The sequence below is a fragment of the Schistocerca piceifrons genome, chromosome 7 (assembly GCF_021461385.2).
Source record: "Schistocerca piceifrons isolate TAMUIC-IGC-003096 chromosome 7, iqSchPice1.1, whole genome shotgun sequence".
Lineage (NCBI taxonomy): Eukaryota > Metazoa > Arthropoda > Insecta > Orthoptera > Acrididae > Schistocerca > Schistocerca piceifrons.
Genome location: NC_060144.1, coordinates 435,319,183 through 435,333,976, shown reverse-complemented (window position 1 = coordinate 435,333,976; position 14,794 = coordinate 435,319,183). Strand labels below are relative to the sequence as shown.

At 44.5% G+C, this 14,794-nt stretch overlaps 1 protein-coding gene across 1 annotated transcript in view; it reads right to left on the bottom strand.

Annotated features, from left to right (window-relative positions):
- LOC124805240 overlaps window positions 1–14,794 on the bottom strand; it is a 329,228-nt gene that overhangs the window by 210,850 nt on the left and 103,584 nt on the right. The window contains exon 3 of the mRNA XM_047265748.1: window positions 14,280–14,352. Within this exon, the coding sequence (XP_047121704.1) occupies window positions 14,280–14,352 (73 nt within the window). The remainder of the gene's footprint in view (window positions 1–14,279; window positions 14,353–14,794) is intronic.

The following is a 14,794-nucleotide window of genomic DNA, read 5'->3' as shown; positions in this document are numbered from 1 at the left end:
ATTCTCAGGAACGAGTAGAGGTATCAAGTTGAAACTTACGTAGAATACTAAATAAGATCTAAGGACTTTCGCGGTGTAAAAAATATAAGCTTCTAAGTGAATACAGTAACAAAATGCGGCCATTTATGTCACATATTTTGATGCTTCCAAACTCACTCATCAAAACCTACTCGTATAGATGAATTGTGTGTGTAGATAGTTAAGTTTGTACGAAATACCCAGTGTGCGGGTCCCATTACCGCTTGTCCAGTTTTTCTTATTTACTTTTATAATTTTCCTTGTACTAGTCCCCCTTCAAATTACTTGACATTGTAGATAAGTGAGTTATCAGCCTGTAGTCGAAATTATCGAATACAATATGTAAATCTTGGGATATGTCATCTCATAATTGGTCATTAACGTAGTTATATCGTTTTTATGACTGACAACTATTGCGTATCAGATAATCTTAAACAAACATTTTAATATTTTTAATGTACTCTTCTTAGGACTCTAATTATCCGATACTAATTTGACTTACTCTTATCCACGTTATAAGCCACGAATGTGTAAGTCTTTGTGACACATTTTTTGCACTTTCTATTCTTGATATTTCCCTAAATTTTGAAGACTTCTGAAGTTGTCAGATTAATCTATCAACACCACTTAACTGCAAAGGCATATTTCAAAGGTGCAAGTGGAAACCGATTTTACTCTGAATAAAATATGTAGCACAGTTGCTGGAAGAATGATAGCTGCCAACAAGGTAATATATCTCTAATTAGGAAAAGATAATTTTCCTTCTGGAGATTGACAGTCAGCCAAAACATTATGACCACAGCCACAGCGACGTTAGATGCCACCTGGTGGTGTTGCGGGCACGTGAGGTGGTAACGAAAGTATGAGGCGTATTTTTAAAGTAAGGTCCTTTAGGCGCGAAATGGAAACCACGGTGAAAATCGGATAAAACTTTGAACAGATGTGTTGGGCAGTGTCTTTAGTGCGCTTCACGTCGCTCTTTCCAGTTCAGAGCGCAAAGTGATCAGGTAGAAATGCCTAAAACAACAGTGTCTCCCGCAAAGTATGTGGATCTGGTGAGAAATTTCGCCTGAAGCTATGCAGCCCACATAACATAAATGTCAGGCGTTTCTTTTTTCAAGAGAATTTTCAGCCGCATTATGCATGGGCAATGACGACGCTCCTGCAGCGTTTTCGATGGCAAGTGTTTGATCACCCACGATGTAGCCCTTAATTGGCTCCCTCCGTTCTTCGTCTCTGTTCACATTAACCGCTAGCTACGATCACAACATTTTGGCACAAACGATGAAAGGCACTCCAGCGTAGAGAATTGGCAGAAAGCACATGCAGCTGCTTTCTGTGACGAGGGTAATGGTAAGCTCGAACAACGCCTCGACAAATGTCTAAGGCGCAGCGGCGACTATTTAGAGAGGTAGCTGAAACTGTTGCGAATAAAAAATTTTTGATTTTCACCGTGGTTTTCATTTCGTGGCCGATCGGACCTTACTTTACGAACACCCCTCGTGTATAAGGGCAGCAGACAAGGACGGGGGATCACCGTAGCGAAGATATGGGCTTGAAATGTGGAAATCCATAGAGATAAACGAATTTGACAAAGGGCAGGTTATTATTAAGCAGAGCCTGTGAGCGAGTATCTCGAAAACGGCGAAGCTGGTCGAATGTTCACGTGCTACTCTCGTGAGCATCTACGAAAAATGGCTCTGAGCACTATGGGACTTAACATCTGAGGTCATCAGTCCCCTAGAACTTAGATCTACTTAAACCTAACTAACCTAAGGACATCACACACATTCATTCTCGAGTCAAGATTCGAACCTACGACCGTAGCAGTCGCGCGGTTCCGGACTGCGCGCCTAGAACCGCACGGCCACTGCGGCAGGCGAGCATCTACGGAAACAGGTAGAAGAACAAGTGCTAAATGGTTGGACGTCAACAACTCTTCACAGAACGTAGGGTTCGGATGCTTGTCTGCTCTGTAAAGTAGGATGGATGGTGACCTGTGGCATCTCTCCCAAAAGAGTACAATGCTGGTGAACGCACAAGCGTTTCGGAGCACACCGTCCAACGTTCACTGTTAAACATGGAGCTCCACAGCAGACCACCCCTACGTGTTCGCATGTTGAACCAACGCCACAGTCATTTACGACTGCAGTGGGCGCAGGGCCATCGGGATTCGCCCGTCGATCTATGGAAACGTGTTGGCTCTTCGGGTGAATCGCATTTTTGCTACACTAGGTCGATGGTCGTCTCCACAAACGCCATCATCGAGGTTAGTGGCAACTCGAAACGTGCAGCGCGCCGCGGACGCAGACTTGTGGGAGCAATGTTATGCTACGGGAGACGTTCTCTTGCACTTGCATGTGACCCGTGTTGGTAACTGAAGACACGCTGACAACTGCGAACCACCTGCATCCCTCTTCCCCAACAGCAACGTCATTTTCAAATGGTTCATATGGCTCTGAGCACTATGGGACTCAACTGCTGAGGTCATTAGTCCCCTAGAACTTAGAACTAGTTAAACCTAACTAACCTAAGGACATCACAAACATCCATGCCCGAGGCAGGATTCGAACCTGCGACCGTAGCGGTCTTGCGGTTCCAGACTGCAGCGCCTTTAACCGCACGGCCACTTCGGCCGGCGCAACGTCATTTTACAGCTGCATAAATGTCCGCGTTCCGGAGACAGAACCGTGCTGCAGTGGTTTGAGGAGCATTATAGTGAACTCACGTTGATGTCTTGCCGACGAAATTTGGCTGATGTAAATACTATGGAACCCATCTGGGCGGCTATCGGGTGCCATCACCACGTACGCAAATCTGCGATCTTTAATTACGCGAATTCACGAAAAAAGACGAAGTAAATTTCCAGAATTCGAAACCAGAACAGCTGTTAGCATGAGTGACATAAAAGTAGATATCTTAGGTGTTGCGAATCAACTCAAGTCACTTAAGAAAGGCAAGTCTTCCGGTCCGGATGGTATACCAATCAAGTTATTCTCAGAGTATGCAGACACAATAGCGCCTTTCTTAGCAATCATATACAACCACTCACTTGACGAGAGGTCTGTTACTAAAGACTGAAAAGTAGCACAGGTCACACCAATATTCAAGAAAGGAAATAGGAGTAACCCATTGAATCACAGACTCATATCACTGACCTCAATTTGCAGAAGGATTTTGGAGCATATACTGTACTCGAACATTATGAATCACCTTGAAGAAAATGACTTATTGATACATAACCAATACGGATACAGAAAATACCGTTCTTGTGCAACACAGCTAGCTCTTTATTCCCATGAAGTAATAAGTGCTGTCGACAAGGAATCTCAGATCGATTCCATATTCCTGGATTTCCAGAAGGCTTTTGATACCGTTCCTCACAAGCGACTATTAATCAAATTGCGTGCCTATGGAGTATCGTCTCAGTCGTGTGACTGGATTCGTGATTTCCTCTCAGAGAGGTCACAGTTCGTAGTGATAGACGGTAAATCATCGAGTAGAACGGAAGTGATATCTGGTGTTCCGCAAGGTAGTGTCATAGGCCCTCTGCTGTTGCTGATTTATGTAAATGATCTAGGTGATAATCTGAGCGTATTTGCAGATGACGCTGTAATTTACCGTCCAGTAAAATCATCAGACGATAAATTCCAATTACAAAATGTTCCAGAGAGAATTTCTGTATGGTGCGAAAAGTGGCAATTTGCACTAAACAAAGAAAAGTGCGAGGTCATCCACATGGGTACTAAAAGAAATCCGATAAATTTTGGGAATACGATAAACCGCACAAATCTAAGGGCTGTCAATTCTACTAAATACCTAGTAATTACAATTACGAGCAACTTAAATTGGAAAGACCACATAGATAATACTATGGGGAAGGCGAAACAAAGACTGCGGTTTGTTGGCAGAACACTTAGAAGATGCGACAAACCCACCAAAGAGACAGCCTACATTACACTTGTCCGTCCTCTGCTGGAATATTGCTGCGGCATGGGATCCTTACCAAGTAAGATTGACGGAGGACATCGAAGAAGTGCAAAGAAGGGCAGCTCGTTTCGTGTTATCGCGCAATAGGGGTGAGAGTGTCACTGATATGATACGCCAGTTGGGGTGGCAGTCACTGAAACAAAGGCGGTTTCCTTTGCGGCGAGATCTATTTACGAAATTTCAATCAGTACCTTTCTCTTCCGAATGCGTAAATATTTTGTTGACTCCCACCTACGTAGGGAGAAATGATAATTATAATAAAATAAGAGAAATCAGAGCTCGAATGGAAAGATTTAGGTGTTTCTTTTTCCCACGCGCCATTCGAGAGTGGAATGGTAGAGAAGTAGTATGAAAATGGTTCGATGAACCCTCTTCCAGCCACTTAAGTCTGAATTGCAGAGTAACCATGTAGAAGTAGATATAGATGTAAATCTGTGCATAGACATCTAACGCCACATACCTCCACAAACCTAGCAACAAACTTCCGGATCCGCGGTATGCAGAACAGGTGATTACAGTGTTTTGGATCATCAGTGTATATAGTTCAGTCTTTCAGAAGCATCATTATTTCAGGTGAACAATGCTTGTTGCATTTATCTGTATACGTTTAGCGTCCCCACTGAATACTATCTCACAAGCTCGATAAGAGTTGCAAAGCCGATTATATAAATGTTTCGCAAGTCCGTAGACGAACATTCTTCGCCCAGCACCGCCCTCAACGAAGCCAAAGTACCACTTGCTTCAACGTCAGCCAGGTTACGCGAACATTCGTAACCCTGCACACGTTATCGCTCACGTGCCACGCGATCACATTGCTTCCAGTTTCCGCTTGATAGAAGGCCACTGATGTCACACTTTAAACATTTACATCCCAGATGATGAACACAAAGGAACAGTAGTTAACACACCCGACTCGTTTTGGAGAGTCGTTGGGCCAGTTCTCCCATTGTCCAAGCATGCATTGGTCTTCTAAACTGGTTACGGCCGGCGTCGGGGTGGTCTCTATGAAAGGCGTGTCACTCCCTACTGGTTTTGCTATGCTGATAGTTAGCAAAAGAAAGCTGCCGAAAGTTAATTCATGATTCTCGTTAGTAGACAAGGACGATCGGTACGGCAAGGGAGATGTCAGAACAGTATTACAGGGCTGCAGAGATTTTTTTTGTGTGTGTCATCAGTCTTACGAATTGTTTGATGCAGCCTACCAAGACCTCCTCTTCTGTGTCAACATCTTCCTTTCAGAGTGGGGCTTACCCCCAACGTCCTCTGTGATTTGTTGGATACATTCCAATCTCTGTCAACAGTTTTCATCCTCCATGGTTTCCGCTAGTACCATGGTACTTGTTTCCTTATGTCTTAACACATGTCCTACCAGCTTATCGATTCTTTTCTTCGACGTTTCCCACATGTTCCTCTCCTCACCGATTATGCGGAGAACTACCTCATTTCTTACTTTATCAATTCATCAAAGTTTCAGCGTTCTTCCGTAGCACCACATCTCAAATGCGTCGACTCTCTTCTGTTATGTTTTTCCCACAGTCCACGTTTCACTACAGTACAATGCTGGGCTCCAAACGTACATTCGGAGGCATTTCTTCCTGAAATTAAAGCCTATGTTTGATACCAGCAGACTTCTCTCTTCCAGGAATGCCCTTTTTGCCAGTGCTACTCTGCTTTTTATGTCCTCCTTGCTCCTTCCGTTACGACTTACTTTGTTGCCTAGCTAGCAGAATTGCTTAACTTCATCCACTTCTTGATCCCCAATTCTGATGTCAAGTCTCGGTATTCTCATTTCTGCTATTTCTGATCACTCTCGTCTTTCTTCAATTGACTGTCATTCCATAGTGTATGCTCATTAAAGTGTTCATTCCATTCAATAGATCCTGCAATTATTCTGCACTTTTACTGAGGGTAGCAGTCTCATCAGCGAATTTTATCATTGATATACAGGGTTATTACAAATGATTGAAGCGATTTCACAGCTCTACAATAACTTTAATATTTGAGATATTTTCACAATGCTTTGCACACACATACAAAAACTCGAAAAGTTTTTTAGGCATTCGCAAATGTTCGATATGTGCCCCTTTAGTGATTCGGCAGACATCAAGCCGATAATCAAGTTCCTCCCACACTCGGCGCAGCACGTCCCCATCAATGAGTTCGAAAGCATTGTTGATGCGAGCTCGCAGTTCTGGCACGTTTCTTGGTAGAGGAGGTTTAAACACTGAATCTTTCACAAAACCCCACAGAAAGAAATCGCATGGGGTTAAGTCGGGAGAGCGTGGAGGCCATGACATGAATTGTTGATCATGATCTCCACCACGACCGATCCATCGGTTTTCCAATCTCCTGTTTAAGAAATGCTTCTGCTTTAGCCTTTTCCGTAAGATTTTCCAACCGTCGGCTGTGGTACGTTTAGCTCCCTGCTTGCTTTATTTGTCGACTTCCGCGGCTATACGTGAAACTTGCGCGCACGCGATCAACCGTTTCTTCGCTCACTGCAGGCCGACCCGTTGATTTCCCCTTACAGAGCCATCCAGAAGCTTTAAACTGCGCATGCCATCGCCGAATGGAGTTAGCAGTTGGTGGATCTTTGTTGAACTTCGTCCTGAAGTGTCGTTGCACTGTTATGACTGACTGATGTGAGTGCATTTCAAGCACGACATACGCTTTCTCGGCTCCTGTCGCCATTTTGTCTCACTGCGCTCTCGAGCGCTCTGGCGGCAGAAACCTGAAATGCGGCTTCAGCCGAACAAAACTTTATGAGTTTTTCTACGTATCTGTAGTGTGTCGTGACCATATGTCAATGAATGGAGCTACAGTGAATTTATGAAATCGCTTCAATCATTTGTAATAGCCCTGTACTTTCACCCTGAATTTTTATCCCACTCTTGAACCTTTCTTTTTAGATCCGTCATTGCCTCATCGATATATAGATTCGAGAGTAGTTGTGAGAGGCTACATTCCCATCTTACACTCTTTCCGATCGGAGCTCTTAGTTCTTTGTTTTCCATTCTCAGCGCTCCGTCTTCGTTTTTGTGCATATTGTTATTAATCGTCTTTCCCTATAGTTTACACCTATTTTATTGAGAATTTCGAATATTTTGCACTATTTTACATTGTCGAATGATTTTGCGAGATCGATAAATCCTATTAAAGTGTCTTGATTTTTCTTTAGTTTTGGTTCTATTATCAGCCGCAACGTCGCAACTGCTCTCTGCTGTCTTTACCGCTCCTAAAGCCAAACTGATCGTCATCTAAGAGATCCCCTGTTTTATTTTCCACCCTTCTGTATATTATTCTTGTCAGCAGCGTTGTTGTATGAGCTGTTAAGCTGATTGTACGATAGTTTTCACACTTGCCTCCACCCTTGCTATCTTCGGAAATGTGTGGATGAGGTTTTTCCGAAAGTGTGGCGATAAATCTCCATTCTCATAATCCTACAAACCAAATGAAACAGCAGTTTGGTCGTCACTTCCCCAATGATTTTATAAATTTCGATGGAATGTCATCAGTCCCTTCCGTCTTATTTGATCTCACGTCTTCCAGTGCTGTCTTAAAATCTGACTCTAATACTGGAACCCGTTTGTCTTCCACACCGATTCTCATTTCTACCTTTATCACATCATCAGTCAGTTGCTAGTTGTGAAGGCCTTCAGTGTACAGTTTCCATCTATCCTCTCTTTTCTCTGCACTTTTACTGTTGATGTCGTTGTTTTATATTTCACCGAAAATTGCTTCGGATTTTCTATAGGCTGAACCTGTCCTTCCGATGACCATTTATTTTTCGATACCTTCACATTTTTCCTGCAACTATTTTCCAGTATCCAACAGTGATTCGGGCTCCCTTCCCAGCCCAGCTATCGATGTGGAGGAGAGGTCAGAGACAGTTAGGCTTCTTGCGACGATCACAGTTTGCTCCCTTGGCCGTGTGCCGTCACTCATTTGAATGATCATAAAGTGTGGTCTACTGACATAAAGTAGGAAAGAAAACTTTTTAGACAGCTTTAGCTTCCATAAACTTCCCAAAAATTTAATTCCCAAGTGACTTGTACTGCTGTATTTCTGTCCCTCTAATAACATTTTTGCACCTTATTGTTTAGTCAATCAATTTAAGCATTACTTTTGTTAGGTTGTGTTTCTTACCAGATACCTTCTTTGTACCTATATTTTTCTGTCTCACTTCTGTGGTTACACATTTTAGCCGGCCAGGGTGGCCGAGCGGTTCTAGGTGCTACAGTCTGGAAGTGCGCGACCGCTACGGTCGCAGGTTCGAATCCTGCCTCGGGCATGGATGTGTGTGATGTCCTTAGGTTAGTTGGGTTTAAGTAGTTCTAAGTTCTAGGGGACTTATGACCTTCAAAGTTAAGTCCCATAGTGCTCAGAGCCATTTTTACACATTTTAGCATGTCCATTCCGCTTCAACTGAACCACCTACTGTGGTATTCATTATTGCAGTATCTACACCCTTAGAAAAGTTTGCAAGCACATCTTCATTCCTCAATCGTTCAGCATCCCACTCTTACCACAATGATTCTTCTGAACGTTTCCCTTAAACCTCAGCCTGCACTTCATCGTTACTAAATCATGTTGTGATCGGAATTTATATCTGCTCCTGTACTTGCTTTACAATCCATTATCTGATTGCGGAGTCTCTCTCTTGTCCTGATCTAACGCAGCTGGAATCTTCTCGTGTCTCCAGGACGTTTTGTGTATACCACCTTCTCTTGTGATCTTTGAACAGTATCCGCAGTCACTAGATGAAATTTAGTGTAGAAGTTAATCAGCTCTTCTCCATCTCATTCCTATTACCGAGTCCATATTCTCCCATAACTCCTTCTTCTATTCCATACCCTACTACAGCCATCCAATCGTTCATGAATATTAAATTTTCATCTCCCTTTACATACTGAGTTACCTGTTCAATGTCCTCATACGATTTCTCTATCTTCTGCTTGTGAAGTCGGGATGTATACCAGAACTATTGTTGGTGGTGTTGTCTGTTGCCAGTACTGATGAGAATAATTGTATTACTAAATTGTTCACAATAAGTGACTCTCTTCCCTACCGTCCTATTCCCGACGAATTCTCCTCCCATTACACTATTTTATGGTGCTGTTGGTATGAACCTATACTTGTTTGACCAGAAATCCTTATCTTCTTCCATTTAATTTCCTTGACCTCTACCGTATCTGGAATGGGCCTTTGAATTTCCCTTTTCAGATGTTCTAGCTTCCCTACCACTTCTGTCCATACTCCAACGCCTAGGATGTTACCCTTTACTTGGTATTTCAATCTTTTTCTCGTGGCCAGACTATTACTGGATTTATTTGGATTACCATATTTGTCAAACTCACTGTTGCATTTTAACATAGACGAATGTATTGTTCTTAATCATAAATATGAGCCAGTTACGCCTATGTCTTACAAACTAAAGACAGTTAAACTCGACACAGGCCAAAATGAAATACCAATTGTCACACGTTTCTGTATGTGTGTCTGTTACACATATAAAACAGAGATACACGTGTAAATTCGAATATCAGGGATCTCCTCCAAATCCACTTTATCAGTTTCAGTTACGTTTGGCACAGAAACATCAGGTCTCACGAATATCAGTACTGTGGAGTTTATAACCTCCTAGCTTCAGTAGGAGTGGAGACACGGCAAAAAAGTGTCTCTCCAAGCCTCTGGTGTATAAGTTGCCCTGCTCAAAATGCATGTTAGAAAAATATTGGCCTGCCAAATCAACCTGCTTTACAGGGAGCAAGAAGCGGTTTTCGGATCTTGCCATGTACTCAGACCTACGTGACAGACATGTTTTGCTGGAGTAGTATTGGTCTGCTGTTCATGGTGACCTGTATATGGGAGGGAGATGCCTGAGGCACGTGGAAAGTGTAGAGGGGTAGTGGCCAGGTGGAAAAGAAAGAGCGGAGGTGAAGATGGATAGAGAGAGGGGGGAGGAGGATATGGGTACAGGGAGGGAAAGGAAGATATGATCAAGAAATGTGGGAGGAGACGGACCAAAAGAAGACGACGAGGTGATGAAGAGGAAGACAGAGTGAGGGGGGAGGCAGGCAGAGGTGGGAGGATGAGGTGGACAGGCAGAAGGAGGAAGATAAGGAAAGAGAGAGAGGGAGGAGGAAGTGTGTTCAGTATCTGTGTCGAAGGGAGCAGCAGCGGGGGAAACGCTATATCTATATACAACAATGCAATCCGAGAAACACTGCAGTCAGGGCTGACCGGCGAGGTAGACGCGAAGACTGCCGCAGCATTCATTCTTATAATATCCACACGAATCTCTTTCCCGCTCACTGCAATGACAGCTATTGTTGAGGTCCTGTTTGCGGTGAAAGCGAACACTCAACTACTACCATTGGGCCACACCTACCAGAAGATCAAATCCAACTTCTCTGATACAGCACTCTCGGTGCTTAGTCATCGACAATGGATATCTGTATGTACTCGTGAGCTGCATGAGTAAGCAAGCAATTACTCAAAATAAGAATTCATGGATTCCTTACAAAGGGCACTAGCAATTTCAATCCCTATGCTTATCCTATACGAGCTTGTGCACCATCGCCGACGAAAGTTTAAACCCCGATCTTTCTTCCCCTTCATTTTTTTCCCGCATAGCTGTGCGACTTTCTAACGATAACGCCTTATCATAAGGCATTCAGAAACAAAAGAGCCGGACTCCAAGTACTTAAAGCCGCTGAAGGAATCGTAGTGCCATTCCCTACAGTAGAAGGCGTTGTGTAGAGCTTTAAAACTACTGTAGGCTGTCGTAAGTAAATACAGACTACGGCAGTTTTCCTAGTAGTCTTGGTCTTGGTAACAGTGTTATCTGTACATTAGGTATGTTGCATACCTATCAAAATGGCTCTCAGCACTATAGGACTTAACTTCTGAGGTCATCAGTCCCCTAGAACGTAGAACTACTTAAACCTAACTAACCTAAGGACATCACACACATCCATGCCCGAGGCAGGATTCAAACCTGCGACCATAGCGGTCGCGCGGTTCCAGACTGTAGCGCCTAGAACCGCTCGGCCACTCTGGCCGGCGCATACCTATAATTTCAATCGCTTTGTTTATGTATGCGATAAGTGTCTTACTGGACTCACCTAGAAGCCGGATGCAGTGAAGTGTATAGGAACTGAGCGAGGATGTACACTGATCAGCCAGAACATTATGACCATCGACCTACAATCGATATAAACCCATCCAGGCGTTAGAAGCGTCATCTGGCAAGGAATGACTAGTCAGAGACATGCACGCTGAATGTACACTCATGCTCATAAATTAAGGACAATTGCAGAATGTGGTGCCACGAAACTGGCGCTAACAGCATAGGCACATAGGGAACACACATGACACAGATCTGTAAGTCAACGATATTGGTGATAAGTTGAGAAAACTGCCCCGAAACACATGTTCCACAAAATGCCACTGTTTCCTGCGCATGTACCCTGACATCAATATGTGGTATGATCACCATGCACACATACACAGGCCGCACAACGAGTTGGCATACTCTGGATTAGATGGTCGAGCAGCTGTTGGGGTATAGCCTCCCATACTTGCACCAGTGCATGTCGGAGCTCCTTAAGCGTCCTAGTGGTTTGAAGACGTGCAGCGATACGTCGACCGAGAGCATCCCAGACGTGCTCGATGGGGTTTAGGTCTGCAGGACAGGCACGCCACTCCATTAGCCTGATATCTTCTGTTTGAAGGTACTACTCCACGATGGCAGCTCGGTGGGGCCGTGCATTATCATCCATCAGGAGGAAGGTGGGACCCACTGCACCCCTGAAAAGGCGGACATACTGGAGAAAAATGACATCCCGATACACCTGATGTTACAGTTCCTCTGTCAAAGACATGCAGGGGTGTACGTGCACCAATCATAATCCCACCCCATATCATCTAACCACGACCTCCATACAGGTCCCTTTCAAGGACATTAAGGAGTTGGTATCTGGTTCCTGGTTCACACCAGATGAAAACCCGGCGAGAATCACTGTTCAGACTATACCTGGACTTGTCTGTGAACATAACCTTGGACCACTGTTCCAGTGACCATGTACTGTGTTCTTGACATCAGGATTTATGGGCTCTCCTGTGACCAGGGATCAGTGGAATGCACCTTGCAGGTCTCCAGGCGAATAAACCTTGTCTGTTCAGTCGTCTGTAGACTGTGTGTCTTGAGACAACTTTTCCAGTGACTGCGGTAAGATCCCGAGCAAGGCTACCTGCAATACTCCGTGGCCGTCTGCGGCCGCTGATGGTGAGATATCGGTCCTTTTTGTGGTGTTGTACACTGTGGACATCCCGTACTGTAGCGCCTGGGCACGTTTCCTGGCACGTTTCCTGTCTGCTGGAATCGCTGCCATAATCTTGAGATCACACTTTGTAGCACACGGAGGGCCCGCGCTACGACCTGCTGTGTTAGACCAGCACTAGTCGCCCTAGTGTTCTACCCCTCATAACGTCATCAATGTGTGTTCTTTGAGCCATTTCCAACACACAGTCACCATTAGCACGTCTGAAAACGTCTGCACACTTACTCGCTGCACCATACTCTGACATGCACCAACACACCTCTGCTTATGAGGGACTGCTGCCAGCGACACTGTATGAGGACCGCAGGTCAAATGCACTGCATGCTCATACCCCCAGGTGATTTAAACCCGCAAACCGCCCACCAGAGCGTTGTTTCCCCATGTATCAGCATTATCCTTAATTTATGAGCATGAGTGTAGTAGTATCAGTTAGCGTGCTGTCCGTGTGTGGAATGGGGAAGATGCGATCAGACTGAGTTTGACTGAGGGCAGACTGTGATGGCCCACAGACTCGGCATGAGCGTTTCGGAAACTTCAAGACTTGTTCGGTGTTCGAAGAGTGCTGTGGTGAGTGTCTTAAACATGATCCGAAATCAAGGGGAAGCGACATCCAGTCGTCGTTTGGTTGGGCGTCCATCCCTCATTAGAGATGTCGGACGTCTTAGGCTGGGCACATTGACAGAATGGGACAGGTGGCGAAACTAACATCAGGCTTTAATGTTGGGCTGAGTACAAGTGTGTATTCACACATAGTGCACCCAACACTTCTAAGGATGGGCCTCTGCAGCCGAAGACTCATGCGTGTGCCAATGTTGTACACCACGACTTCGGAAACTACGACTGAAATGAGCACGTGACCATCGGCACTGGACGTTGGCGTAGTGAAATGGCGTTGCATGGTGTGATGAATGCCAATACCTTCTAACTTGTTTGTGATGCTGATGGGAGAGCGCGAATCTGTCGTCTTCCACGGAAACAGCTCCTTGACACCAGTACTGCGAGATAGAGACAAGCTGGAAGTGGCTCCATTATGCCCTGGGGAACATTCACGTGGGCATTCGTCGGTCCAGTGCAGCTCGTGAAAGGTATCATGACGGCAAAGGAGTATCGCACAGTGGTTGCAGACCACGTAAACCCTTTCATGAGGATCATGTTTCCCGACGGCAGGGCATTTTTCAAGAAAATAATGCGCCACGTTTTGACCTCGCCAATCAAATCGTTGCACGCACAGTTTCAAGCAACCAGTCAGAGAAGGTGTCGCCAAACATATTTGTCATTTGGTTTCCTAAAAACAAACAAGAGAGCTACACAAACAGTGAGCATGAGACGGTAGCATGCGAAAGTCTGAGCAGTCTCGTGCTTTATGATCTACGCTATGAGAAAAACTAACTGTATCTGTTGGTTGGGGGGGGGGGGGGGAGTCGCTCTTGAATTTGCATGCACACCGTCCTGATTGGCTAACTTCATTGCTAATTAACTCGGAAACGGCGCAACTGTTTGATTTTTTCCTTAACAGTTATTCTCAGCGCAAGCAACCCTGCAACATCCTGATAAACTATTCAGCCTGTTTCTGACCGCCTTGTATAATAACTCTACAGTTTACAGCATTCTCATGAAACAAATAAATTGTTCCAATGATTAATGAGCATCCGACAGTAACGGCCCAACAGTTCTACAATGAGACGAGCGTATCGCTTCTCCCATGACAATAGTTCACTTATTTAAACAAAATCTTCTGGTCATCCCATGAGATAATGAAGCGCATTTCCTTTGTCGAAGATAAGGAATTTGTCAAATTTCCTCACTTTTCACTGAGGCATAAAGACTGTACTTGCTGTTTTTTTAAAGGGCGAATTTTTAGTATTAAGGTGGTTCTTTCAGTACTCCCGAAGACTGAATTTATTTAAAGAAAGCGTTGTTGCTTACCTTCGCCGAATTCCGTAGGGTGGCCGACCGAGATCATCCAGGTGGCGTCCATGATCTCCCAGAGGCTGCCTGCCTGCGGGAAGATGGATCACTGCGTCACAACCAACGACATTCACGTATCAGGTGTCTCAACTAAGAGTCGTCGGGTGCATTTTCTCGTGTGTTTCGGCAGATATTCGCTACTTCGTTTTTTGCAGTGTGAGGATGGAGCCAGCCTGAACAATTATTCCTTACCACGTTTCGGTCATGCAGGTGTGTTGATCAAATGTTTAACGATCTTTCGGTGTCCTTTGTCGTTATAGGTAACGTTCACACTTATAGAGAGCGAGCCACCTAGCCAAAGTACTAATACAGCCGAGTCCTGTACTACTATCTCTAAAGGTATTCGTGTAGAGTGTATCTTTGGACGAAAGTTAAATATGGTCGAAAAAATTCAGACAAGAAGAGAATTGAGGCGTTTGGAAAGCGGCATTATGGAAGAATGTTGGATGCATCATATGACTAATGAAGGGCAT